This window comes from Syngnathus leptorhynchus, chromosome 1 (assembly GCF_054491065.1).
Source record: "Syngnathus leptorhynchus isolate UIUO chromosome 1, UIUO_Slep, whole genome shotgun sequence".
Lineage (NCBI taxonomy): Eukaryota > Metazoa > Chordata > Actinopteri > Syngnathiformes > Syngnathidae > Syngnathus > Syngnathus leptorhynchus.
In genome coordinates this window covers 4,122,988-4,148,163 of record NC_141195.1, presented here as the reverse complement: position 1 = coordinate 4,148,163, position 25,176 = coordinate 4,122,988, and the positions used below count along the sequence as shown (strand labels likewise).

Genomic DNA, 25,176 nt, shown 5'->3' with positions numbered 1-25,176 from the left:
ATACTGACTCCTCATTATCAATCCTTTGTTGCAAACGTAGTTCAGATGACCTTAAAGGCGAACCATTGCGTTCGCTCACGCGAGAAAGTAAATAACATTCCAGTTATTACTCTGTATTTAAGAGACAACATATGGAAGACAGAGAGAATTCCGATCAATATGCAAATCGGTGTTGACAGAATGACTGTTTACTTGTGCAAGGTCACTTACTACACTACAACTGTGACTTATTAAGAAGTGTCTGGAGGCACAAATGCACACACTCACACACACAAAAGCTTCTCTACTAGAAGTGGTTGAACGCGAGCCGAGCTACGCTAACAAAGAACTACAAACTACTCCCTCCTCATCCTTTCATTTGTCCCCCCTCTTCTTCACCTTGCATCCTTTGTTCCTTTTCACTGTCCGTTGATTCTTGTATGTCTTTTATTCATATTGCTCAGAACTGCATGGTTATTGTTTCCAGGGAAATTGTAACCGCTTTATCATCAAATGGTGAAAATGAAGTGGGAATAAAAAATCAAAAACATCTTTTTTTTGTGAATAATTTCTCATTTTCTGGAATTGTCTGTTAGAGTTTTATAAAATGTCACATAACGACTAACTAACTAACTAACTAACTAACTAACTAACTAACTAACTAACTAACTAACTAACTAACTGGAAACTAATAAAAAAATGGTAAAACATTATCAGGTCGCATGTAAACCAAGCTGTCTTCATCACCTGTAGAGTAACTGTAAACCTGAAGGCAATGTGAGAACCAGTCCCCACCTATTGCATGTGTTTGAGTCTTTCTATGTGATGAATAATTCCTGAAAAAATGTATTGAGTAAAATCCTTCGTCCTTAGATGAAAATTGAAGATCAGCTCACAAAACTAAAAGTGATCTGAAATGGGGTGGGAAATGGCTAGAGAAAAATTTATGAAAATGAGAACATACTATGTGCATTAAAATACAGCACAGAATATAGCAAATATGAAGACATTCATCAATTTTTTGTATAGTAAAGGATATTCTTGCCAAAGGCATCCAACCTCTTAAAGCATCCTGATAAAATATTGAAATGATCTTCAATTAAATTCCCCATGAAAATATTACTCTCGATATGCACATATGCTCTAGTTTCTATGTTCTATATATACATGTGCTGTACAGTGTAGGTACGTAACTTGCGTAATCCATACAATCTGGTTTTCCTGGATTTCTTTTGTGTTGCTCAGACCCAAGCAGATCAGCCAACTGGACTGGTTGTCTGAAAGTCAAGACCCAGAAGCATGGCATTCGTGGATGCCAGTCTTGTGTCAAGTAAAGTGTCGTAACACTTGTCGGCCGAAAACCTGGTCAAGTAGTTTTCAACTCCCTTCCAGAATCGATAATCCCATTAACAGGCAGGCTTATTGATGAGCTATCTAAGAGCCACAGACTGTATGCACTGTGATAAATGTATTAAAGTGGGTTTGGGGTCATGGAGGGTAAGAGACATTTTGGGAAAGTATCAGACGGCAAGAACAGTGTGGTGCGAAAAATAAAAAGGTCAGCGTGTTGCCAAAACATTGAGGGAGGAGGAGAAATGAACCATCGGGATGGGCAGAAAATGGGTAGTAAAGAGGGAAGGGAGGAGCTCGTCATACCTCTGGGGAAAAAAAAAGGCAGTGCATTGACCGCTGTCAATAGAAAAGTTACAAACTCAACACTTACAAGACGCAAATCATGTACACACACTTCTATCCTTTTTTTGTCCTTCTCTTTCTTCCCTCCCACCATTTTCCTCTTTTGTTGTTGTCCACTGCAGAGTAGCTTGTTGCCATGGAAACACACCGAGCCATGATAAGCTGGCGTGTGTGTTCGCGTATGTGCTGAAGTGAATACGGGATGATAATTTATAAGTATCTAGTATGCTGAACAGACACTTGGATGAGCACAGGCTGATGTCTGTGTGACCAGAGTTAGCAACGTCAAGCAGTTTTCTGCAGGATGCCTTGTTCGTTTGTTTGTTTGTTTGTTTTTTTTAATCTTCTCTCCTCTGTCTACTTCAAACTTTGTTGAGGCAGTGATCCAGAGGGAGACACCGCTGTGATACAGCTGCAGTTTCCTCCTGCCAGTGTTGTGTCATGTTATTGCTCCTAACAGTGTTGCCCTGGTGATAAACACCACCATGGCGATTATATGCATAGCCATGACAGCTGTACTGTTCATTTGTCTGTTTGCTTTAATGGCTTCTAAATCATATTTTGCTAACAGTATTTTTCAAATTATTTTCAAAATATCAAATCAATAACTGTTAGTTATCGGCTGGTAAAATATTCCATTTGATCAGTTATGTAGTTTAATTTGTTGAACAGTGAACCAGATGAGGATATTGGGTACAAAGCCACCTGCTCTGTGTTGTGCATTACTGACACCTACAGGACCATACAGGGAAATAATCGTATACAGTACTTTGTAGGTCATGTCCTGACTTCCATAATTGGAGACGGGTGTATCAAATGCATTGCTAATAATGTGCAACACATAATGACAATGTGGATTTTTGCTGTTACAGAACTCCCAGAAGAAAAGAGGAGCGCGACCCAACAACAAACCTGACAAGAAGCTTGCCCCGCAGGTAGCATACTCAAGCACACTAAAATATATACATTGTTATCCAGCCAGTTTCTGAAAAAACTGTATGTCTTAAATACCCAATATGAGCACCATCAAAAGTGGAAATCAAGGGAGAGAGGCAGATCTAGATAGCACTTTAGTTTTTCTACTATTCAGTCATGTTAATAATAATGATAAATAATAAAAATAAAGCTTTCTTCAAGGAAACAAATCAAATTGTAATTCTGAACCAGCAGCCTCACAAAAGGGAAAAACTAAGTGTAAAACACCTTCATCATCATACATAATTATAATGGGAGTTTTAAATTATAATTTGCATATAAAAGAACAAAGTGGTCATAAAAATTGAACACTGGAATGTAATCACTTGGTAATGAAAAACGAACGAGGCATCAAGTTGTCAGTAAGATAATACGTCATTTTACAAAAAAGTTAAGTACTTCATTACTCGGGGTGGCTCGGTGGGGCACTGGGAAGCCGTCCGCCTCACAGTTAGGAGGGTGCGGGTTCGATTCCACCTCCGGCCCTCCCTGTGTGGAGTTTGCAAGTTCTCCCCGTGTCTGCGTGGTTTTCTCCGGGCACTCCGGTTTCCTCCCACGTCCCAAAAACATGCTTGATAGGCCGATTGAGCACTCCAAATTGTCCCTAGGTGTGAGTGCGAGTGCAATGGTTGTTCGTTGTCCTGCGATTGGTTGGCAACCAGTTCAGGGTGTCCCCCGCCTACTGCCCGATGACGGCTGGGATAGGCTCCAGCACGCCCGCGACCCCCGTGGGGAATAAGCGGTTAAGTCAAGTCAAGTCAAGTTTATTTGTATAGCCCTAAATCACAAGCAGTCTCAAAGGGCTTCACATAGACAATCAATTGACAATTATTCTCAAAGCATCCCCTGATCTTGGGCTCCCAAAAGGGCAAGGAAAAACTCAAAAACCCCTACCAGGGGAAAAATGAGAAACCTTGAGAAGGGACCACAGATGGAAGGATCCCCCTTTCAGGATCACCAGGCTGCAATGGATGCAAAGAGGGCACATAAAATACATCATATGGAAATCAAAAAGTGGATGTCCAGGCCAAAGCGAAGAGCTGTCGGAGGTGCCTTCGATTGTCCTGGCAGTGTCCTCTAGGAGGGTATTCCGCTGCAGATCCCTCATGCTGAATTGGTCCACGAGAATCTAGATAGCCGTCGTCAGCTTGGGTGTCACCTAACCACCTCCCCAGCCGGGGAGGGGTGGGGGGAGTGGGGTCGGGGAGAGGGAGCAAAAACAAACTCCAGCCGAATCGGCTACTACAGGTTAATTAAAGGCCACATCATAAAAATACGTCTTTAAACGTGTCTTAAATATTTCTACTGAGGTAGCAGTTCTAATATCCATTGGCAGGGCATTCCAGAGCTCTGGAGCCCGAATAGAAAATGCTCTAGCCCCTGCAGACATTTTCTTGGCCCTCGGTGTCACTAAAAGACTAGCGTTTTGCGAACGAAGGTTACGAGACGGAACATAAGGAAAAACTAAGTCGACGAGATATGAAGGCGCTAAGCCATGCAATGATTTATAGGTTAATAGAAGAACCTTGAAGTCACATCTTAAATGGACCGGGAGCCAGTGTAAATTGGCTAATATTGGGGTAATGTGATCAAATTTTCTTGTCCGTGAGAGCAGCCTTGCAGCAGCATTTTGTACTAACTGTAGACTTTTGATGCTGGACTTGGGAAGACCAGAGAATAATGCATTACAGTAGTCCAGGCGCGACGTGATGAATGCATGTATAATAATTTCGGCATCACCGGTCGAGAGGATTGGGCGAATCTTAGCAATATTACGAAGGTGAAAAAATGCTATTCTGGTTATATTCTTAATGTGCTTTTGAAAGGAGAGCGTTTGGTCAAATATTACCCCGAGATTAGTTACAGTATCACTCTGAGTGATAGTACGGTTATCTAGAGTTATAGCGGTTTCCTTAAATAGATGTTGATAACGAGCTGGACCAATTATCAACATTTCAGTTTTATCTGGGTTCAGACGAAGGAAGTTGAGAGACATCCATTGCTTGATCTCCGCAAGGCATGCCTCAAGATTACAACAGTCCCACGGATCTGTCATTGATAATGGCATATATAATTGGGTGTCATCCGCGTAACATTGAAAGCTAATATTATATTTACGTATTATGTTCCCAAGCGGAGTCATATAAATATTAAATAGAATTGGTCCTAGTACCGATCCCTGAGGGACACCACACGTAACTTTATAGAGCTCAGAGGACGCATTGCCATGGACCACACGGTGCGTCCTGTCCGATAGATACGAATGAAACCAGCCTAGTGCTGACCCCGAAATACCGACACTACCTTTAAGACGCTCTAGTAAAATATTGAAGTCAACAGTGTCGAAAGCAGCACTAAGATCGAGTAGTAACAATACCGATGAAGTATTTGAATCCATAGCTAAGAGGAGATCATTAGTCACTTTAGCAAGTGCTGTCTCAGTGGAATGATTAGCTCTAAACCCAGACTGAAAAGATTCATATCGATTATTAGCGACCATGTAATCAATAAGCTGCTGCGCTACTACTTTTTCAAGCAGTTTTGCTATGAATGGGAGATTTGAAACTGGCCTATAGTTACTGAGACAGTCCGGGTCAAGATTTGGTCGCTTAAGTAGCGGTTTAATAATGGCGGTTTTAAAGGCTGTTGGCACTATCCCAGAGGAGATAGACAGATTAATTATATTTGAAACGGACGGTCCTAAGATTTGAAATAATTCTTTAAATAGTTTGGTTGGAAGCGGGTCAAGTAAACATGTTGTTTGTTTAGCCGCACTAACTAATTGTGAAAGCCTTTCGAGGGACACGCTTTTAAAATTTGAAAGGGTTATTGCATGATCGTCGGCGCCGGTAATCGGCGGTCCCGACTGAGTGATCGGAATGGTCATCTTGATCTCATCCCTAATGGATTCAATCTTTCGAGCAAAAAATTTCATGAACTCGTCAGCCGAGTGAAAGGAGCCATCGGGGGTTGGCTGGCGTAGTGTTAGCTTTGCCACCGTATCAAATAGGTATTTAGGATTGTTCTTATTGAGATTAATGACCTGCGAAAAATAACGAGTTTTTGCTAAAATAAGCGCATCTTTATATTTCAGGAGGCTGTCGCGCCATGCCTGATGGAAAACCTCAAGTTTGGTTAAACGCCATTTGCGCTCATGCTTTCTACTTAATTGTTTAAGCGAACGTGTTTCATCTGTGAACCACGGAGTAGGCTGTCTACGGCGAGTTTTTAGACGTAGCGGCGCCACAGAATCAATGGCATTTAACAATGTAGCATTGAATTCATTTGTAAGATTATCAATAGAGCCGGTATATGAGGGCAATACGGCAGTTGCTGGTGGCAGTAGCCCAGATAGCGCAGTCGCAGTCATGGAGTTAATATTACGGCTGCTATAATTCTGATTGCTCTCTTGTCTTTGACTAAGAACTAAAATTTCAAATTTTATTAAGTAGTGATCAGACAAAACAGTAGTGTAAGGCAGTACTGTTATATTAGAGGTTGCCAGTCCTCGGGATAATACCAAATCTAAGGTATTACCATTCTTGTGCGTTGCTACCTGTACGGCTTGCGTAAAACCAAACGTATCAATTAGAGTCTGAAACGCCGAAGTAAGTGGCTCTGACGGTAAATTCATGTGGACGTTAAAATCGCCCATGATTATTATATTATCCGCGTTTGTCACTAGATCAGCCACGAATTCTGAAAATTCATCCAGGAAGCTAGCGTAAGCCCCAGGTGGACGGTAAATAACAGCAAGATAAAATGACGGTAAAGCGGTGGATCGGACAGTGAGAACTTCAAATGTTTTAAATATGTTAATCGAACGAGGCGTAAATCTAAGATCGGAATTTGAGATGAGGGCAACACCCCCACCCTTTTTTCGAGGACGCGCCACATGCGAGCTCACAAAATTTGGAGGCGAGGCCTCATTAAGCGGTAGCAGGTCATTAGGTTTTAACCAGGTCTCGCAAAGACCAAATATATTTAGATTATGTTCCGTGATGAGGTCATTAACGAGAACCGCTTTTGTATGAAGCGATCTAATATTCATAAAGCCAAGTTTAAGTGTAATTGGTTGGTCAGGGTTTGTATTTATCGGAGGAGTTTTGAACGAAATGAAAGTGAGGTTGTGTTCTCTAGGCCTGACATCACCTCTCAATTGTTTATTCGCGCGGTGGGACGATACGACCGTAGGAATTTGATAGTAAATATTTGGTACACACGTAATATTATCTGAAACAGTCACCATATCATCAGCTATACTGGTCGGCGTGGAGCTTTTGGATTTGTCTGCCACCTCAGTAGAAAGCGCGATCATGTGGACTGTAGCACTATTCAAACTGTTACGCTTTAGTCTACACAAGGAGCTATGTGCATGCTGGAAGTCTAGCCTAGCGCTAGTTAACTTTAACTTAACTGACTCCAAACCCATCCTGACAGGTGGTCTAATCACCTGTGCTCCGGCCTGCTCTAAGGTGACCTGTCATGAGTGGCTCAAACAGTAATCTATATTTCTAGAAAGAGTGAAGGCGCCTTCACGGTTAGGATGAAGGCCGTCCTTCCTCAGCAGGTCGGGGCGGCCCCAGAAGGAGGGCCAGTTATCTATGAAATACAGTCCCTGCTTTTTACAGAACCCAGCCATCCATCGATTAAGGGAGACTAATCTACTAAACCTCTCATCAGAGCCTCTCCCAGGCAGGGGGCCAGAGACAAATACTCGATGCCGACTCATCTTTCTGGCGAGATCACAAGTCCTCGCTATGTTTCTCTTTGTGATCTCAGATTGCCTCATCCTAACATCATTGGCGCCGACGTGTATCACTATATCAGAGTAGCTAGTGTTGTTGGAACTACGCTGTTGACTAGTCCTATTGCGAGTCAGCTCCCTAAGATTAGCTTCTATGTCGGGTGCTCTGCCCCCAGGAATACACATTACCGTGGCTGGATTTTTAAGCGTGATATTTCGGGTAATGGAGTCACCTATGACCAAGGTGCGAGGGCCAGTAGACCGAGATGACTTTGGACGGCTATGCGTCTTACCTGGCTCATCGCGATTAGCAAGCCGCTTGGGGCTAATGCTAACGGGGCTAGCGGGCTGACTACAGTCTGGTGCACGAAGCAGTACAAACTTCTTGTTCCGCAGACATACTTCCGCGTCCGATGATCGACAGTAGACAAACGGCCACCACAGCAGCACAGCCGGTTCAGAAAATGAATGAATGAATGAACTACATTACTCTTCAACTGGACTACTTTGAAGCATGTGCATTGAAATTGCACTGGCTGCTGCAATTAAAACCTTGGAGTGATGCATTATGCACTCCACAAATATGATGGAGGAGCTGGACTGAATATAAGCCATTTTATCTTTATTTCAAAACAGATCAATGTGAACACATCTTTTTTCATTTTATAAACATCAGAGGTGGACGTCGGTCACTCGACGTGGGCACCCTTCAATTCATCCTTACTCATAATGTAATCATACGTCTGCCCCGTCATCCTCTTTATTTTTAAAACACTTCTATCATCGCTTCTCTAGTTGTCATCACAACTGCCGTCAATAATAATAAACTCCAGTGACTTCTTTGTTATTCGGACAAAGCAGCCAAAAATATTGGCTCTTCGACCCACAATAACATGAACATCAACATCATAAAAAATATCTGCAGCTTGCCATCCAACTCAGGAATTGTACCCTGCAAGCTGCAATTATTTAAGAATTAAAGAATAAAATTGACAAACAGCAGAGTGCTTCTCGATTGTTCCGTAGTTGGCAGGACTGGAGGGATAACAAGAATAAAGCAGCTGCATTTTCTATGTCGTCCATTGTTGCTTAGGAATTGAAGAAAGCAGTTGTAATGCCATTAGGATTGATGTGTGTGTTTTGCAGTATAGGAATCATTCCCCTTTTGTTCTGTATGATTATTAATAAACCTACACACCAACAAGTCCCCCACATATGGTAATACTGGAGCTAATATCTCTTATGGAGAAGTGTGGATGTTTTGTCCTTCAAGTGTTCCAATCTGTCCAAGCGAATGAATATCAATGTATGCCGATAAATCAATGTCTGCTGCATATTTTATTGTTTTTACTTCATTTCTGCCAAGTGGCTGCCCTCTATCTTACCTTTGTAGGTATTTGTGCACGCACATGTTCGGCCCACTCGTTGTTTAACATTGTATTGCAAAGATAAAACCAGCATTTAACTGAGATACAGATCTGACATGTCAAGACTAGCAAGAGCTGATCCTCTCAATGGCTCTCGATCCGAAGCACTTACCATAAATGGTCGTGAATGTGCTGCCCACCTTCTGACTTAATGTGTTTGGAAACGCTTCGCAGGCTGTAAAGCAAATACACCCACGGAGTTGCCAGGGAGGTGTGGTTGAACTGGGTCAACTTGGGTCACAGGTCCAAGTCATATGTTTCTCCACACTGCAGTGGTGCTTCAAATGACCCTTTGGTTGACTTTCAAAATAAAATTTCTCATTGAGATAAATTACATTTGGAACTGAAGTGAAATGCTGGTGTTGGATATGTATCATTTAGTGTGGATTAGGATTCCTCGGCATTGCTTAACTGAGGTCTGCTATTTTCTTTCTCCCATTTCTCCCATACCCTGTCACAAAAACATATTCAAGTACAGCAGAAAATGTACTCCCAAATGCTGAGTCAACATGTCGCAGGTACAAAACCTATATTTCCTCTAAATGCCCTTCAAATGAACTTAAACAACGGGCATTTGAGAAAAGAATGCCATTTTATTTCGGTAATGTTTTAGTCATCTTATTTAAAGAGAGTCTTGTCAGACTTTTAAAGGAATTGGTAAATGAATCTTTCCAAGTGCTTGTTTGATAAAGAAAAAGCTGATGCCAACTGCGTCATTAAGATTGAGTGCTCACTATATTGTGCTTGTCTTTTATTCCATCACCACAGGAAGACAGCTCAGACCTCAAGTGCCAGCTCCACTTTGCCAAAGAGGAATCAGCCTTGATGTGCAAGAAGCTAACCAAACTGGTGAAGGACAGTGAGTCCATGAAGGATGAGCTGGCCAAATTCAGGTCCCTTTATGGGGACGTTGACGCTTCCATCACTGTCGATGAGGTATTGAATAAACCTTTGGATAGGTACAATGTATATGTGTAGATATGATAGATGGATGGCTGGACAGCAAGATAAAGGTGACGAGTTCAGGAGATGATCTCATTTTATTTGACTGCCGTCAGGTTGCCGACTCCCCTCACACTCGTGAGGCAGAGGTCAGAGTTCACCTGAAGCTTGTGGAAGAGGAGGCTAACCTGCTGAGTCGGCGAATCGTGGAGCTAGAGGTGGAGAACAGAGGCCTCCGAGCTGAGATGGACGATATGAAAGTAGCACAAGGTAGCATTTTGTCACACTCAATATTTGTAATTTTATTTTTATGCTCTTAAATCTGAAGAAATTTTAAATGAAGGCAACAATTATTGTCGATAATAACTGTACTATAAATAATATATGCAGATGTCTCATGTCAAACAGTAAATGAATAAACCAATGCTATATCCAGAAATGAATATGAACCATAGCAAAAATATTCTGCAGAATTAAAACAAAAACATTCCGTCTCCCTCCACCATAAACAATGGACAGAAATATACATCAATAATATGTTGATAAAATATGATCGATACCACACTGTTCACTATACATGTGAATGTAAACAAAAAAAGTCTTGTATGCTATTATAATGCTCATCTATGTTAATGTCTAAGCAAGAATACTTTTTTGGAATGACAGCATTCACCTTCTGACTATTTTGGCTCGACCCACTGTTGTTTAACATCGCTCCTGCTCTTCTTTAGATGGGTCCCAAGAACTTAGTAACGTTGGAGGTGGACCAGGGACAGGGCCAGTCGTTGGAGTAGGGGCTTCATCTGAAAATGTCATGGAGCTTCAGAGACACCTCCAGTTTGTGGAGGAGGAGGCGGAGCTCCTGAGGAGGTCCCTCATGGAGATGGAAGAGCAGAACAAACTCCTGATGAATGAAATCAACCGCTATAAATCCGAGCTGCCTCCACCGACGGCGCCCCTCGCTTCACTGTCGGAAAGGCTTCTTCACGACGGGTCGCTCCACTCCGTACAAGCGGGAGCTGTGCTCATCAGCCCGGATGCGTCCCCTCAGGAGGAAGAACTTCGAGTAGCGCGGCTTCAGATCGTAGAGCTAGGCGGGAAGGTGAAAAAGCTACAGTACGAGAACCGAGTGCTCCTGTCCAACTTGCAGCGGTGCGACCTAGCGTCCTACCAGCCCCTGTCCTCCTCCTCTTCATCTTTACGAGTGGCTCTGGAGACTAATGAAGAGGCTGGAGATTCAGCTGAGTGTCTCCCTACCAGGTAGTGTCCAAAGGATGAATAACTTTTTCTCCGTTTGGGTTTTGATTCACACTTCAATTAGTAAGATGACAAATATTTTGTCGCCTTTTATTGGGCGGGTATTAATCGTCATTCGTTCCACCTTTTTTGCTCAAGACAAAGGCATAAAAACATAAACATAACATAAACATAAAAATAAAACACATATACAATAACATAAAATAAAATTCTCTTTCTTTCATTTTCCATCAGTTCGCCAAACCGCAAAGAACCGTTAGGTGTGGAAAACGTCTCTCTGGAGAACACTGAACAAAACAAGATGGACAAAACTGCCGGGCCCAAAGCCTCACCATTCAGCCTCCTTGGATTCAAGGACCATGACGCTTTGCTCGCCATGAGGGATCAGGCGCGCCTAATTTCCACAGCGATTCAGCTCATCACATCTCCAGAGTCCAACTGCCTACCGTCCTCGCCATCCATCTATCACAACGTTTTCAGCAACGTGGCAGCAGAATCGGGTGACCTGGAGAAAGCGCAGCCTCACTGCCAGGTTTGTGTTTTTTTTTCTCTCTCTGTAGTTAGAGTCAAAGTAATACAACAACAGTAATGAAATAAAAATTACTCAAAAGACAACAAAGCTTGTCTTTGTGTCAAATAAATAATACAAAATGGTAGCTGCCTCTCATTGTCCTTATTGGTGTGTCCTGCAGTTAACTGCTACCATCAAATTTACCATGGCTACAGTGAAACCTAAGGTCATTCATAAAAGCATCTGTACCACTTGATGGAAAGGTGGCTTTTAAATCGCAACCTTTTAAACTTTGCACACATTTATGTGTTAATTAGATCGCATTCTGAACTGCCTTATTTTACTTTACTTGCTTCGCGGCATTTACTATGGGTGTTCCCGATAGATTTCCGAGCTGTCCGACTTGGCTGACAGGCCTCTAGTTGGCGCTCTGACCAGCAGGCTGCAGGCACTGCACAGCCAACTCCAGGTCTTTGTGGAGCGTGTCGACAGCCTGGGTAAATCCTCACATGGTGAGGGTCAGTCTTCCTTGACCTCATCAGTCAACGTATTAGCCTGCGCTGATGACGAGCACAATGCACTCAAGACTGCAGAAGAGAAGGTAAAACACAAGACGTTCCATCCTCTTCCTCATTTATTTTCATTCTCTTTATTTTCTTGTTTTATTGTAAGCTTTTTTTTGGTTTGGTTCTTTTCTTTTGACTACACTCTGCTAATTCTACTTTCTGGGCTGATTTAACCATTCCCAATCTCATTGTTCTCGCACTGGATTTACAATGCATGTTCAATTCTGACCATTATGATCAACACAATTACCAATGTTGCGGGAAAAAAAAAGAGATTTGGTAAGATCAGATGTATTTCCAAAAAAATAAAAAAATTCAGAATTGAGCTGCTAATGCAAGCCTCCCTCTGTGGCCTCTGCATGTAGTTGGATCAACCTCCTAATCCAAATTTTCCACACTGCTTTAGGCCTCAAATGGAGCCTGGTTGTTGCATGACATTGGTTCAATATTTATTTTGTAGCTTCTATTGGGTTTTTGGAATTAGATTTGATAATAATTGAAGTAATGTGTTCTCCATGAATATTAGACGTGCTGTTTCAGATCCTTTTCAAGTCCACTTATGTACTGTATGTGGCAATTAGTTCGGACGTACAAAATAATACCTGACTTATTTTAAAGCATCCATGATTGCGAGCTGGAATTGGGCAAAATACTTGCATCTGGAAACTCATGATTTATGAATTCAGGAAACCCAAACAACAGCATGACTTTTGAGTCATTAATATTGCATTGTCATAGAGAGAAGCCATTTTCAACACATTAAATCGATGATTGATTTATTTAAAAATCTTGCGTGGGGAATGACCAATGGTATTTACAGCATTTTTGAAAACATGAAATTAACCAAACTTCAACCTGGTAGGTTTTGGCGTGACACCAGCGTTATGCTAATTAACATTATTGTCAAATGTATGAAGGGCGACTATGAATACATTTAAATTGAGTCATCGTCAAAACCATGGAACACCCATTTTTTTATTTGACATGAAAAAATATAGAAATGTCAGATTTTTCTCAAATTATATTGTTTTTGTATTTTTTATCCACTTATTTTCAGACTTTCTTGAAATACAGTACCTTGGTGGGAAAAAAGACATACAATTTGCTTGAAATGCCCTTCAGATAATTGCATTTCTATTCCACCTTTTTGTCTTAACTCAATTGTGATATTAATTTTCAGCTAAATGAAATCATTTTTTAGACTCCATTAGAGGCCAATTGTGAGTCCAAACACCCTCCACCCCTTTTCCCTCCTTTTCTTCCCTCTTCCAATTGTCCTTTTCTTCGCATGGGCACATAACACTTTGCCTTGCACCCCCCGTTACCCTGTTTTTAAAAACCTCACTCTCTGCCATTTTTCACATTTTCCTCCCATCTTTATCAAACTATCTCTTTTCCCTGTTTTGTTCATCATTGCAATCTTCCCTCCAACGCTTGTTTTTGTGTCTCACACTTTGACCTTTCACTCATACTACTTCTCCCACTTTTTTTCCTCCCGCTGCCCTCTTGTGTGCTCTTCTGTCACTATCCTCCCCTCAGCCTTTCATTATTTCCTCTGTTTTGCTTTTCTTTTTTTTCTCCACCCTCTCCTTCTCTTCTCTGACCAAGATCTTTTTCCTCTACATTCTTTTTTTTGTCATGTGAGAACCACCGATTGTTATTGTTGTATGTGGTTGAGTGTATGCATTTTATTTTGTGTTTGTTCCTTTTGTTTCTTTTTTGTGTCTTTTGGCTTGCTTTTCCACCTCACACCACATTTTGTTCTCTATACTTTCTTTGTATGTTTGTTTTTCATTTCTTTCTTTATTGATTTGCCCACGCATGAATGCAGCAGCCTGATTGTAGGGACCAGTTGCAACCAGGGTTCAAAGGCCAATCAGAGGAGAACGGTCAGGCAAAGAAAAGAAAAAAGCACATTGAACGAGCAGAGGAGGATGAAAAGGAGACACAAGATACACTAAGTGTAAGTAACACAACACTGATTTAGAACAGGACTCGTGTTTTTTTAGAACTGAAGCCTCTTTCACTCCGCGTCTGTCCAAAATGTTCGCATCAGAGGTGTAACAGTAGAACTGGTCCCTCACGTTGAGTCAAATGCTCTTGAACTATTTATAACTCTTCTGGAGGGGTTCAGGTCTCATTCTAGTTCTAGAACTCTGTTACCCAGCCTGTGGAGTAAAAGGATTTCAGCCACTTGTATCCATGATCTAGTTATTTTGGTCACAACCCACAATTCGTGGCCACTGCAATGGCTGGGAACTTAGACTGACTGCTAAGTGGAGAGCTTTGTTTTAGACCTCAGCCTTTTTTGTCACTACGACAGTTTGTATGACTCCGGACGCTGCACCAAGCCACCTGTCGGATCTCACAGGTTCCAAGATGCTCGAGCTGTTATAGAAAATAGATGCTGAATTAATTAGTTGTCTTTGAAACCATTACAATTCATGATTTTTACTACAATTAAATCATCATATCACATCGTAAGAATGAATTGTAATGTTTTAAAAGCTGAGTTTCTCAGCAGTCTTTCCGCCTTTGTTACACCTCTAATGCTTCTAGTCCATTTGGAGGTCGAATACCTATTACAACGATGTGCCATCAATTCAACTCAGCACATCAGAGAGAATGCACAAATACAAATGTCTGATTCACCCCATTCCAACTTTCCCACGTTCCAAAAATTCACGGCATGACTGCAAGTATTTTATTTGTTCATAACATTACCCGTTTTTGCATAATTAGCAAATTTGTGCCTTAAAATCCCCCATTCATTCTTAATGGCGCATTAGACACAAGCGACGTACACGAGAGAGTTCGAATTTTGACATCTGACAACTTTTTTCATGATTTCTTTCCTTAACTCATTTATTTAACTCTTTTATTTTTTATTTATTTATTTTTCATTCATTCATTTATTTATTCATTTAATTTTAAGTTGAAAACATCATTTTACCGTTTTAACGGAATTTACCATTTTTATTTCTCGTTTAATATCATCATTCCACCACAGCAGCACTAAGTCGCTGTTTAGCTCAGTAAGAAGAGAATGGCACTTTAAACACGAGCGCTGTTCGCGAGTGAGTTCGAATCACGCTTGGCCATAACGATTTTATTCATTCATTCAATTTTAACACCACTTTAATAATTATTTTCATCATCATTAATTTACCATTTTTATTTTATTTAATCATCATTATCAATTTACCATTTTTATGTCATTTAATCATCATTTCGAGTCCCACAATAGTGTGAAGTGCCTTCGCCTTCACACGCAATTTCTCCAGAAATTGCCAATTCTAGTTCATTTAGTTATTCATTTAATTTTAATTTAAAAACATCATTTTACCAAACGTCATTTACCATCTTTATTTTTTGATTAATAGCATCAATCCACCACAGCAACACTAAGCTGCTGTTTAGCTCAGTAAGAAGAGAATGGAGCTTAAAACACGAGCGCTGCTCCCGTGTGAGTTCGAATCACGCTTGGCCATTTTTTTTTTCATTCATTCAATTTTAACACATCACTTTAATAATTATTTTCATCATCATCATTAATCTACCATTTTTATTTTATTTTATCATCATTATTAATTTACCATTTTTATGTCATTTAATCATCATTTCGAGTCCCACAATAGTGTGAAGTGCCTTCGCCTTCACACGCAATTTCTCCAGAAATTGCTAATTCTAGTTGAGTATGAACTTTATTTTGTGGGTTCGTGACCACAATGTCATGATCATCATGATCATCATGATAAAATTCTTCACAATACAGATTAGGTGTGTGCAAAATAGAGGTTCAGCAAAACATACATCTTAAGATATTTTAACAAGGATTCTTAGCACCAGGAACGGTCCAGGTAGCTTTCAAACTCCTTGTCAATCTCTCAGCTCCACGAGGAGCAACAGAAGGCTCTGCTCCGCCAGGACTTTCAGCTGCAGAGTTTAGGCCTCCAGGCTCGGCTCCAGCACAAGAGATGGAGCCAGGAGAGGACTTTGCTGGTACAGGAGTCACAGCACCTCAAACAAGCACTGCTACTACTTAGCCTCAAACTACGCTGCTTCCTCAAACACTGGAGGCTGGGCTGCAAGAAGGACACTGAGTGGAAAGACATTCTGGAGGTACAATTTTCTCTTGTATAACATAATCGCTCTATTGATATTAGGTAGATTTTTTTTTTTTTTTTTTTTTAAAAAGCACATCTCATTTTTTATTTTATTAACAAGTTGTTTAGTCTCATACTGCAAAATCAATCTAAATTCTAAAATGAAAACCATACGTTTTATATCGTCAGAAGGTGGGGTAAACAAATGCTACTCTGTGTTTGGTCATCTAGATGAACAACCTAAAGGACCTCTACCTTTTATTGGAGGAGGATAACCTGCACTTAACTGAGAAAAAAGATGGAGACGAACAAGCAGTCGGCCAAGCAATCAAGGTTGGCTGCACATATGCATAAAAACATGCGTGATTATTTCCAAAACAAGCTCTCTCAATGCGGATTCATTATTTTCACTCTTTAGTTGAGTGCTGTCAGCAGCACTCTGGCCGACCTAAAGGTAGCGCTGCAGGACCTGAGTGGCGAGCTACGGCAGGAGAAGCAAGGCTCCCAGGAACTCACCCAGCAGTTTGCAAAGGCCAAGGCATCATGGGAAGTGGAGAGGACTGAACTTAAAAGCCTCATCGCTCAGGTGGGCAAGGAGAATTATTTTCCTTAATGAGGCTCTGGAGAATGACAGCAACATGTCAGGAAAGAGTGGAGCAGGGCGACCAAATGCAGCTTGAACCAGGGTTTATTGAAGTTGGAAGGGAGGTAGGTGGGGAAACAAAGACACAGACGGGATAGAGACTCATAGCCAGCTAACAGACAGTCACAAGTTCACTCGGAGACCGTGAGTCTCCAGACAAGACCGGTGGAATATAGTCGAGCAGGACAGGAACTCTAGGCACGGACACAGATGGGAGACAACAGTAGACACCAACAGGGAGAAACACACGGGCAGGGTTTAAATACATGAGACATCAAGAGGGAGCAGCTGACAGACATAACGGTAATGAAGGGGTGTGGCTGAGGGAAGTTGACGGCCAAGCGTGCTCTGGCACGGGCGTGACCCAACAATAGTAATCCTGCAAGCAGCTCTGAGTGGGTCCTCGTACGCTTTATTTTTAATAGCAAATCCTCGGAGGGGGAACCAAACTTTGACGTCAATGTAATAAACCCAGCTCGAACTAACCTGTGATAGGCATGCCAAGCTATTAAAGAAAACTCTTTGTTAGTGTAAAGTAGGACTTCCTAAAGTCAAAAGCCTCAACACGCTTACAATTTGGAGTTCAATCGAAATGCACCTCCAAAGTCAAACTTTAGATTTAGACCTGCAAATCTTGAGATTTTAGCTCTGAACATCATCTGAAACAGTAACTCCACAACAAAATGTAACCATAGAACCAGAAATGTAATTTGCCGATACAGCAAAGTGTCTGGTCGCTTGGTACAATAGAAATAATGATGATTCAGTGACATGCAAGCTAATGTAAATAAAAGAATTATATTTTTGTAAAACTAAAATCACTAATCTACACCAATGTAGGAGTTACAATAAGCCATAAATAAAGTAGACATTTGCATGGAAAATACTTTTTAGACCATCGTAACCTGGACTGACCTGTGCTGATAACATTGTGAACTGAAGACATGTCGTTCCTCGTGCAATTTATTTGCTTGTATTAACACCTATCTGCTCGCAGCTCAGCCAGGGGCGTCACCATGGTTACACACACAATGGGAGAGCAGAAAGAAGCTCTGAAATGTGAAGATCTGTTGGCTTCTTTATCCCTAAAGGAAAATGGCAAATATATGATTATGTTCCCGCTATTTACATACATAATTACCTCTTATAGAGCAGTAAATGCTAATTTAAATGGAATGTCTCTTTTATGGGTAAGCGATGTTTGCATGAGGGACTCCAGTGGGCCACCTTCAACATGAATGAATCTTAGCTAAACACGCATGTCATATTCCACGACTGACCACCCGGCGAGCCTATTCGCACTATGTACCGACTGACCTGGTCCGCAAAGTCACTGTGTGTCAAAATAATGGGCCACTCGCCTGCGCCGCGTGAACTTACATGGAGTCAGCAACAGGGAGAAAAGGGAAAGCTAAGGTCCTCATTAAAAAAATGCAAGAACCCACAACACCCCCCCCCCCACACACACACACACACTTACTATGGATGCATTACCAAATTGTTTACTCCCGATCTTTTTAACACAATTCACTGTTTGTTTTCCTAGCTTGAGAGCAAAGCACCCAAAGCAGCATCTTTGTCTTCTGCTGATGCAATAGACCCACCTGACCTGAAGGTGGCACTGAGGAGGGAACGCGAGGAGCACCAGCACCTTCTGGCTGAGTCCTATGCAGCCGTAATGGACTTGACCAAACAGGTAAAAGTGTTTATGTGAAAGACAGACAGTATTATTAGAGGTCGTTGATTCTCTTTCTTGTCTCTCTGGCATGACAGCTTCAGATTGGAGAGAGGAACTGGGGCAGGGAGAAGCTGGAGCTGTTAGAGCGGTTCAGCCAGGAGAGAGCTCAGTGGGAGCAGATGCTGAGAGAGACCAAGGTGAGTGTGTGTGCGTGTGTGTGTGTAAAAGGAAAGTCGAAGACAGGAAGAGTATGTGTCTTAAGATGATGGAAGTGGATGATGGCGTGCATCAGTGATAAGGGTTTCCTTGGAAGACCTTTCATCAGATGTGTTTCTGTCATAGTTCACCTCGGTTCCCCAGTATATTTGATGTTTTATTGAAAATTCTGAAAAAGAAAGAATAAGGCCGTATTGAATCAGCACTTTTTCAGCTTTTGCCCTTAGACAGGAGTTTTTAACCAAGTGTCTTGGCTTTTTTTCTGTCAATTTTGCTGTACTGAATCGGATACACATTTCAATCTAATACTTTATATGATCAAATATTGGTGAATGTTACAAACAGGTTTGGGGTTTGTTTTTCTTTCCCAGGCATGTTCCATTACAATTCTTGTTTAAGCAATAGATTTTCAGATTTAGGATTTCTCTTATGAAGACATTCATACTTGTTAACCAAAGAGAAAACAAGAGACCCTCAAATGGGTAAAAACAAGCAATTGTGATCAATAAACAAGATGAAAAATTAATCAGAGCTATTGGACAAATATAGCGAGTCCAACCGTTTGGAATGTTCCGAAGAAGAAAGAAACCACAGATGTGTCAAGTAACATGGAAACAGTTACAGGAAAACAACAGCTTTTGAAGACAGAAACATTTTAAAAGCGAATGAAAACAACCACCATAATTGCTGATGTTTACAGAAGACTTTCTAATCAGAATTTTTTATTTCTGGTCCCACATTCATCTTTTGAAGCCCGAACTTTAATGCCCCCATCTTGACAGTTTGTGTAAACGAAACTTGGCAAATGCTCCCAAGGTTTTGTTTTCGTGTTGAACTGTTACACTTGAATTCTGGCGGGAGCAGTGGTATACCCAAAGCTGGTTGCCATCCCATCACAGAATTTCAACATCATAATGTCATGTATCTCAATATTTATATATGTATTTATTTATCTCCACAGTCAAAGTTTTCAGGTGCTGAGTCCCCGACAGACACACTCGTCACCAACGGAACAGGATCGCCAAGGTAAACACTCGGCTGTAGCAATAGTGAGCATTACATTTGAATTATCTTTTTTTCATTTAAAGGACCAAATCCACACTTGAGCTCGATGACCCAGAATTCCAAACCACAGCTGACCTCAGGGGCTTGATCCACTTCGCGGCCCCGCCTCCTTTGATTTGTCCACAGCTGAGTGACTCCAGCAAGAATTGGACCTATCTGACTGATGAGGTAATTACACCATTTTTGTGAACAATTTTTTGAAACAGTAAATCAACCTCCAAATAGCTTTGCTTCCATGTCCACTCATAGTTTGCTTTTCGATGTCCCTATGTGAGGGTGCAAAAAGCGAATTATCACTTTTACTTACATGGATCTTCTCAGATTCCAAATGTCGGGAAAACCTGTAAAACTTGGGATGGCCCCAGCGCTAGCCTCTCCTGCGGCAACTTAGGAGGATCAGAGCTGGATCTGGAGTCTGTCCAGAGGAGCCACACTGCTCCAGAAAGCACCGGAATCCGAATGTACTACAGCCCCCCTGCTGTTCGACGTACGGAGCACCAACAGATCAAGCGGGAGAGCGACGAGATGCACAGGAACCCCAATGGGACCTCTGCCCTCAGGCTGAGTGTCTCTGAGGCAGGCCCGGCTGAGATCCAGCAGCCCTCATCCTGCTTTTCATCATCTTATGAGCAGTGGCTGAGCTCGCTCTCCAAGCAGCATCGAGAGCTGCTGGAGAGCAGAAGCGCATGCACTGCCGCTTCTGTCACCGCTGTGGTCAACAATGGCTCTGCAAACTGCCTGGCTGATGGGATGGCGTCATCAGCATTCTGTGACTTGGAGATCGGGGAGATTTCAGCAAACTTAAGTGATGACATGAAAGAGATGACCAATTGTGTGCGCCAAGCCATTCGCTCCTCATCCCTGGAGAGGAAGCCTGGCAAGGAACCTGTAAGTTAATTCATAGTTACTAGTACTATTTAAATTCTCCCTAGAAAAAAAGTTTCATAGCCTTAATGGCACATATTATTTAAAGGTTTTTTAATCACAATTTAAAATTAAACAAACATTTAAAAATGTACTCTTATTCTTTTCTAGGTGGTGGGCATGTCCACCAGATCCACACAAACAGCCGCACAATGCGTTAGCATCGGGCTTCAAACTGACAGCCTCACCAGCAGCAGGGTCGCAGGTTTGCACGGCAAAGCTTGGTCACCCCGGCCCTCATCTACAACCACTTCCCCGCTCGCGTCAACTCGAGTGAGACAGATATCAACATCTCTAGACAAAGTTCACAGCCGAATCGAGAGGCCCTGTTGCTCGCCCAAGTTTGGATCCCCGAAGCTTCAGCGCCGTGTATCCTCTGGTATTTCCACTTTTTGAGCGTATACCCTGTTATTGTCAACTTTGTTTTGTCGTTTTTTCAATTATTAGAATGATCTTGTTTTCAGGCTCCACCTCCAGACTGGAAGGGACTCCTTTGTCTCGAGAACGCAGCCTGTGGAGCTTCCAACAAAGAGCCATTAGTGGGGGTGGGGGCTCAGCCTGGGCCCGCTCGACCACCACTAGGGACAGCCCCGTGCTCAGCGGCCTCACTGATGGCCTCACTAGCCTCTTCAGTGTGGTGGAACATTCAGGAAGCACTGAGACACTCTGGAGGGGGGACGGAGGTAAAATACACCGTCATATATAGATGCATCGTCAATTTCTCTGAAAACAAAAACAAAATGATGTTCCACATGTTGTGAGGGCTCATACATTCATCATCCATTACTTCCAAACGACATCTTACTTCCAAATTACATCTTGGCAGATAATAGCAGATGATACTGATGTACCATAATGTACATCTGGTTAGCGAATGAACCCAATTAAAATAAGGTTTATTCATTTTCAGCTAATCATAACTCATGAAGTTTAATGTGTGTTCAGGGGCCAGTCCAGCTCGACACCCTCACACAGCAGGGAAACCCTCCTGCGCCTCAGTTTGCCCATCTGACCCAAACGCTCAGCGCTTCAGAGGTCCTGTCCAGGAGTTCTTTCAAAATGTGTGCAGCAACCATAGCCAGGGAGCTGTCACCCTCTCGGGAGAGAGAATGCAAAGAGAGTCCCTTGTTGGAGGAGGCTTTAACTGCGTAGATGAGCTCAAGCAAGAATGTCTGCCGGCTGCCGTGGGAGGTCTCGGTGCCTTGGCCGGACTGTGTGGGGGCAACGACAATGTGACCAGGATCGTTAACAAGCGCTTCATGAGACAGATGGCCGGCGACGAGATGGTCAGTATCATGGGCAGAGGAGGGAAGGACGGGACGGTCAGCGCTGGGACTGCAGGATCTGGAACAGAGGTGAGGGCTTTGGCTCGAACGATATTTTGCTCAAAGCCTGCTCAAATGTAAAACTGAACATATGTTTGAGCACGTTCAATTGTTTTCCTCACTGCGGCAGATGGTGAACGATTCAATTTCATTGGGTAGTGATTGAAAGATTTTTTCTATTTTTCGTCAGGATGGATCCTGTGACTGCATTGCCCCATCCAACTGTCCCACCCGACCTTCTCGAGGCCCTCGCACCTCGCCAGGACAGTGCAAACACCGCCCACAAGAGTCTTCAGCCTCTGTCGAGGAGAAGCGAGACACTTTGACAGAGTGAAAACACTGCTTCTCCTGCGCGCCCGCACACACACACACACTGGCACGATTCCTTTCAAACACGGCACCCCACTGCCATAGCAACACGTTCACTCCCTTCACCTAACCTGCCACATACGTGCACTGCCAAACATAACACACACCGCTCAGCACACATACACGTTACACACACAAAGTCAGGTCACCATTTTCAGTGTCAGTTCTTACACCAGGAGGACGAGCCGTCATACCCGTTTAACAATCACAATACTACCAGCAGGACGTTCTGATAAGTATCGCTATGGACCTAATGAACCCCTCACCCCTCAATAGTTTCACGTGTTACACCACCGAGCTATTACAGCAGGCTCGGGGGACCGAAACGAAAGAATGTAGTCACCCCCACCTGCATGTGCTGCTTTGTTTACAACAAACACAGAGAGGACCTTTTTATGCCCATAAGACATCGCTCTCACCACTAAAGTGAGCCGATCCATTTTTAAAAATCGTACAAATTGAAGACCTCAACAATAAGCGGAAGCCTGGAACCTTTTCTCCACACATGGGACCATTGTGTTATGTAATATTTGTCGTTGTAGATTGTAAGGGGAAAAACAACATTGGCTGTTGATTGCAAGAGATGTTTTGTTTCATCTCTTCACTGATGTCAAAACCCGAGCCGAGGCGATGACAGTAATGCGTAGTTGGGCCCGTAGTGATTTGGCGAGAGGTAGATAAAAGGTCATTGTAATGCAAACATTACGCCATTTTTCACATGATGTCAAACAACCGCTGCATTTATTTTTGCAGAGAAAAGCTGTTATCTGACAATTGAATCAAAAGGGGCATATCAAGAAAAATTGACTTTTAATTGATTTTCAACAAATTGGTGGATCTGACCTTTTTATTAAAGACACCTAGGAAATGCTTTCAATTATGGAGATGAGCATAATTTGTCTCCTTTGCTATTAACAAGCGCATGCCTAGCTTAAGCTGTTTTTTTCTTTTTTCAAAGAAGTCAGACTGTGAAACAGGGAAAATAACTGAATTTGCTTTAAAAAAATCAAAAATTAATTCTTAAATCCACATCTTTTTTTGCATTAAAATCAATCAAATTTAAAAAAGAAACATTTGAAGTGTGTGAAACCACTGTGGTCCGATTTTAATGAAACGGCCTTACTCTCAAACAAATTTAGCAAAATGTTTTGTGTTGTGTCATCCACTCATTTACTATGATTTTATTCCTCTTCATATAATTTTTTTTCTCATACTCTAACAGTGTCATCAAATTGTCATTTTCATCAAATCATGATGAATAACAAAATTGACTGAGAAATGCAGTCAAAAAACTTTGCTGTACATCTTACATTCCGTTGTGTCACCTCCATTATGAAGATCAGCTGATAATTGAAGTGCCTGTCACATAGCTGTGGACTCCATGTTGAAATAAGCCCAGCAGGCCTTTTATTTAAACGACAAAGATTGTTTTTATGCACAAAAGAAGCTACAAGTACTGTATGTACCACAGTAGAGGAACAACAAGCAAAAGGTTTACAGGATTAGGATAGGCTGATATATCTAGTTCACATTTTATACCAATGTTCTCTCTGGAAATAAATAATTTTTATTTAGTTTTTTTTTATATTACATATATAAACATTATATATATATATATATATATATATATATATATATATATAATATATAATATAATATAATATAATATATATATATATATATATATATATATATATATATATATATATATATATATATATATATATATATATATATATATATAATATAATATATATATTTTGGGGGCTGGTTCTTTATCTACACTATCCACTTTTTCTTGTCGGCCATATATCTTAAATGTAAAGTAACATATCACATCCTAACATACGTAGCAAATGATGTTGCTTGACTCAAGATCACATTTAAAATACATTTAAAATACACTTTTGTGGGATTATTGTTAATAAGAATACAGTATGTAAAATGAGTTTGTTGTTTGCGTTTCACTTGCATCGCACATTTCGTCTTATTACACACTTTCGCAATTTTGTTGCTGAAAATTGCAAAAGGAATGCATGTTAGAATGTTTTTAATGTTATTTTTATTCTTAAAAATAGAATAGCATGAACTACTGGCGTCAATATGCACCTTTGTTTCATCAGAATGTCATCACGCTATTTTTATCCATTCCCAGCATTTTGGAAGTCTTTGTGGATAAGTCAATTGACGCATTGTAATCGCTTTATTCATGAAAACTTTTTATTTCATTGATAACACGCTTTTTCGCATTTGCCAGTTGTTGAGAAAACTACCTAAACCTTTTGTTGGCAATATGTAAAATAACTTCTTCGCTGTTCATAGTATGAGCTCATATTTAGGCTTATACCTAAAGAGTGACTTTCTGTAAATTAGCAAGAAATATTACCTACAATGTGCTTGACTTTTTTAAGTAAGTAATGCCTCATGAAGAACGAGAATGCAATGGAAGCTACATTAAAGTGCAAAAGAAACAAATTCCAATATGTTGTAGATTCAATAGAATATTTTGTTGTTTTGAGAAAAGCTGAATATCAACGGCTGATCTAAATGCAGGTCGCTGGGGAAATATGTAGCTGTCTCCCTTTACTGACCACACTTGAGCATTTTCTCTGTACGTAGGGTATGTGTAGTCTTAAGCGGCTCAAACACGCACGTGATAATAAAAAATAGACCAGTCATCCCAAGAGGGCTTTTAAAAAGTTTGTTTCATTATTTTTTAGACCAGTGTAGCTTGTCTTCTAACTGCCCACT

At 41.3% G+C, this 25,176-nt stretch overlaps 1 protein-coding gene across 1 annotated transcript in view; it reads left to right on the top strand.

Moving 5' to 3' along the window:
• The window catches only part of mtcl2 (microtubule crosslinking factor 2), a 51,203-nt gene extending 27,196 nt beyond the window's left edge, over positions 1 to 24,007 (top strand). The window contains exons 5-23 of the mRNA XM_085928614.1: positions 2,547 to 2,609; positions 9,592 to 9,759; positions 9,882 to 10,035; positions 10,497 to 11,025; positions 11,257 to 11,554; positions 11,919 to 12,134; positions 13,931 to 14,062; positions 15,991 to 16,221; positions 16,437 to 16,538; positions 16,624 to 16,791; positions 18,395 to 18,544; positions 18,622 to 18,723; positions 19,704 to 19,768; positions 19,831 to 19,975; positions 20,129 to 20,695; positions 20,843 to 21,110; positions 21,196 to 21,414; positions 21,677 to 22,086; positions 22,247 to 24,007. Coding sequence (XP_085784740.1) covers positions 2,547 to 2,609; positions 9,592 to 9,759; positions 9,882 to 10,035; positions 10,497 to 11,025; positions 11,257 to 11,554; positions 11,919 to 12,134; positions 13,931 to 14,062; positions 15,991 to 16,221; positions 16,437 to 16,538; positions 16,624 to 16,791; positions 18,395 to 18,544; positions 18,622 to 18,723; positions 19,704 to 19,768; positions 19,831 to 19,975; positions 20,129 to 20,695; positions 20,843 to 21,110; positions 21,196 to 21,414; positions 21,677 to 22,086; positions 22,247 to 22,390 — 4,131 coding nt within the window. The 3' untranslated portion in view covers positions 22,391 to 24,007. The remainder of the gene's footprint in view (positions 1 to 2,546; positions 2,610 to 9,591; positions 9,760 to 9,881; positions 10,036 to 10,496; positions 11,026 to 11,256; positions 11,555 to 11,918; positions 12,135 to 13,930; positions 14,063 to 15,990; positions 16,222 to 16,436; positions 16,539 to 16,623; positions 16,792 to 18,394; positions 18,545 to 18,621; positions 18,724 to 19,703; positions 19,769 to 19,830; positions 19,976 to 20,128; positions 20,696 to 20,842; positions 21,111 to 21,195; positions 21,415 to 21,676; positions 22,087 to 22,246) is intronic.
• Positions 24,008 to 25,176: the final 1,169 nt, after the last annotated feature.